General features: G+C 35.9%; 1 protein-coding gene across 1 annotated transcript; it reads right to left on the bottom strand.

The window, feature by feature from the left end:
* Positions 1-702: 702 nt before the first annotated feature.
* LOC107038122 lies at positions 703-2,140 on the bottom strand. Its single transcript, XM_015257028.1, has 2 exons — positions 2,092-2,140; positions 703-1,203 (listed from the first exon to the last, which is right to left on the bottom strand). The coding sequence occupies exon 2, from the start codon at positions 1,172-1,174 to the stop codon at positions 737-739; it is 438 nt and encodes a 145-aa protein (XP_015112514.1). The 5' UTR covers positions 1,175-1,203; positions 2,092-2,140; the 3' UTR covers positions 703-736.
* Positions 2,141-4,198: the final 2,058 nt, after the last annotated feature.

The raw sequence follows: 4,198 nt of genomic DNA, 5'->3' as shown, positions 1-4,198 counted from the left end.
AATGACGTTATTGCCANATTCCAGTCACAATGTCATCTGAATTTTCAATGTTGTGTTCTCCCTGGTGGAAAAAACTCCTTAAATCCTATTGGAAGAAAAAAGGGTAATTGGAAATAATGACGTTATTGCCGTTGACCCATTATTTCCGATTCAGGTTAGTAGCGCAATGCTGACACGTATGGAAAAATCCAATAGGAAAACCCAGCGAATTAGCTAGAAAATTCTATTGGGATTCTGGAGAAAGAAATTCAAAATCTATTGATTTTTCCGGATGAAATATGCAATAGAATCAGCGCAAAAAACTAATAGAATTTGCCAAGAGAATTCCAATAGAAATCCCATAGAAATCCGATAGATTTTCTCCAGAATCCCAATAGAATTTTCTAGAGAATTCGCTAGGTTTTCCTATTGGATTTTTCCATACGTGTCAGCATTACGCTACTAACCTGAATCGGAAATAATGGGTCAACGGCAATAACGTCATTATTTCCAATTACCCTTTTTTCTTCCAATAGGATTTAAGGAGTTTTTTCCACCAGGGAGAACACAACATTGAAAATTCAGATGACATTGTGACTGGAATTTCAAGAAATTCCTAACAGTGTAATAGATAAAACAGTAGTTGCTTAGAAATATTCACAAATTTATTAAACAAATGGATGCATGTGAAATGACCAAAGTATATACATATTATGATACAATCAATTAATGATAACTTCCAAACGAATGAAAGCTGTTATCGATCGAGATTCTCACTGGACAGATAAGGCTTCTCATTTGTCTTCTCCACTTCTTCAAGCTCCGCTTTTACTCTTCGTCGGCGCCTCCGTGGACGCGTCTTGGCGGTGGCTTCGGGCTGCACTTCAGGGTAAGTTGGATACTCAGGCAACACAGTATCCGATTTAACGGTGTAAATGTCCTCTGGGTAGAAGGGAGGACGTTCGATGTTTGGGGCGCATTCACGACATTGACAGTCAGCTTTAGTTAGACAGGAAGTCGGTGGATAGTAGCACGCCGGCCACGGCGAGGGTGCTGGGTACATCGGAATCGGTATCAGGATCATCTCATTGCCACAGTAACAGGGACGAAATGTTATGTAGTATTCGCCGCGTGGGAAGACCTTGGGAATGCACCAGGGCATGGGTTTCGATAGGTCTCCTCGAGCTGATGCCATTGATTCAGTTGTTGGTTTGTTCAAGATATCTGGAAAATAATATTAGGAATTGAATATAAAATTTGCATTTCTATTGAAAATTCACAAACGAAAGCATCTTATTTGAAAAATCAGTAGGATTTTATCTTTCTATGCAACTTTTTTGCTGAGACATGAGTGGGAATTCTTCAACATGACTTTTATCATTTTTTCTCCACTCTATTGTTCATCTTTACGCCCAGTGGCTTGGCGCAGTGGGTAAGTTCGTTGCCTCACATGCGAAAGGTTCCGAGTTCAAATCCCGGCCGGGTAGAATGGTGCGATCTAACCATTTAAAGTCTTGATCATCATCGCAGTATACCCTAACGGGGTCGAAGCGATGTAAAATAACGATAAAAAAAAATATTGTTCATCTCTTTTCAGTAGGAAAAATCTAGCAAAAGAATGTAAATAATTTGATCCCAGAAAGTTCTGTAGAAAATATCTCAATTGAATGATTTTTGCAGAAAAGTGTAATTCTGTTGATTTCTTCTTATAGAATATTTTCCCTTAAATATTTCTTCGAAAAATGAGGACTAAATCAAATAAATTTCTCTAGCTATGCGCTAGCTTTTTCTATGCTTTTCTTTCATACGTGTTCTATTAACTATTCTATCGAAAAGTTGAGGGACAATATTTCAACTAATGAAATATTTAAGTAAAATAGATATTTACGAAAATTATTCTTTGGTTCCAACTTTTCAAGTCCTCTTGTTCAATTTTTTTATTAAAAAATACGTAGTTTGAAAACTTATTTCGAGCAATTTTTATGGAAAATCTATCAATAGAATTTCTATAGAAAAAATCACTATTTAGATATTTGTTCATTTTCAATAATTTTGGAATAACAATAATAGGAATAGAAAATACCAGGATTATGAAACTTGATAAACACTCACTTGAATTAAATATGTATTGTGAGATTTTTGAAACTCCAAGAGTACGATATATTTCCTGTAGATGTTATTAGATCGACGAGCACTTGAAGACTAATGTCTGCATTGCACTAGATGCCCCGTTTTATACGAAATCACTGTATTATTGCATTTTGGTCATTCTGGGGGTAAGAGCCAATCACGCACTTGCATGCCCAATTGGCGACCCCGGACAGTGCCAGGGGAGGGGGGAGGGCCCACGCCGGGCCCATTCTCCCTCTTCTCCCCCAGGTACTTGACCGCCAGAAATCATTCTAATGCCCTGGGCGCCAGGAATTTTACGACTGCGGGCCATTTTCCGAGATTTTGATCATGTCACAGCAGGTCAATCAAAATAGACGGCTGTTTCTGAAAATTGTGTCCTTGGACTAATAAAGGAATCCTTTTATGTGGGTCAACTTAAGGGTGCCAAGTGAATTTGGCGAAGACCTTGAAAATTGACATTCACCAACAAAGTTATAATTTTTTTAATTAATAGTATTAGACAGATGGTGAACATCGGTGACAATTTTAAAATTTTAGAACTTATGGATATCGAGAAATTAAATAAACAAAATCAGTCTTATACACGGCCCTTATGGAGTTTTGATTAAATTGAACGTTTCAACCCCCTAGGAACTCAGGAAAAATTTGAAAAAATTTGAAGATGTGGGGAATGATGTGTTCAATGTGATGGCGACAAAAAACAATGGGGTACCGGGGTGAATAAGAGAGATATTTCAACCCGCCGTACCCATTTGATCCCATGCTTTCTCGAGGTTCGTCACGCGAAATAGAGGATTTTCCGCATTTATTTTCTCGATGTCTAGTTCCGGTTGCGGGTTTGAAATTTCGTCGGATGGATGAATACATATTTCTCCAATGATGGAGGCAAAGAAAAAATTTTTTTTGAATCTTTTTTCAAATTCACTTGGCACCCTTGAGGGTGGACCGTACAATTGAAACCCCGATACACTGAGAGAAAAATATAATTCTTCTGACTATATTCCATCACCATCGAATTATAGTCAAAAAGTCCTCAACAATTTTTCATGAATTACGGTAACTATGGCCGGAGAAGTAATTACTACAATGGAATGTAGTCATTGCAACTATTTTATAGTTCTCCACACGATAGATTTGTCGTGGTTACTTTTGAACTTTGGTTAGTTTAACTGCATTTTGATTTGCAAAAATTACGCTTGTGAAGTTACTATGATGTTATGTGCCGCAAACAAAAAAAATCTCAGCGTTCACTAAAATGCCTCAACTATTTTCTTATCGTAAATCGAACTTCAGATTTTTCTTTTAGTGCAGGGCTAGCGCCTTCATCTATCGGGCCGGTGAATTAACTACGTCAGTTTCAGGGGGGAGTCACACCGCTTTTTCAAGTGCCACAAGTATCGAATGGGAAATTTCGGAAAGATTTTTCAATTTCCTCTTTATGTAAAATAAGTGGGAAATTGCTCTCGTAGTGGATACAGTGATCGCCAAATTTGTAATATTTTATTACGGTTAAATATTGTAGCCATCAATTAGATAACATCATTCGTGGAATTTTTGAAGCACCTAAATATCCTAAATTCAAATTTTCAACTATTTTATCAATCAATAATCGAGGTAGGAAGATTGATGATTACTTGTGTAATCGAAAATCCCCTTTCAAGAAATTTGGATTATTCATTTAGCAGTAAATTTACAGTTTCATATTAACAAATGTTAAATATATCATTATTCGTAAAAAGTCAGATTATTAATATTATATTATTTGAAAAATTGAATCAACATATTTTAAACCTTCAATAATGTAAGGGTCAAATCCTTGTAATATTACAGAAATTTAATATTGATGGGGATCCCTGTTTGGGTACAATATAGTAATTTTTGCAAATAAATCAGCAATATGCTGCCGAATGGTTATTTTGCGCATCGTCTCCTTCTGTCCTGTATAATTCATTCAAATTTCAGTGTTAGTTGATTTTTATTTCATCCTGATAAAAATTTCATTAGACAAACATTGGGATACGGAAAATCACATTGAAAACACATTAATTTTTATTAATTTTCAATTTTATTATGATTGTGAGAAAAA

This window comes from Diachasma alloeum, unplaced genomic scaffold (assembly GCF_001412515.2).
Source record: "Diachasma alloeum isolate Michigan unplaced genomic scaffold, Dall2.0 Dall_scaffold_00277, whole genome shotgun sequence".
NCBI classification, from domain to species: Eukaryota; Metazoa; Arthropoda; class Insecta; order Hymenoptera; family Braconidae; genus Diachasma; species Diachasma alloeum.
This window is presented reverse-complemented; position numbering and strand designations above follow the sequence as displayed.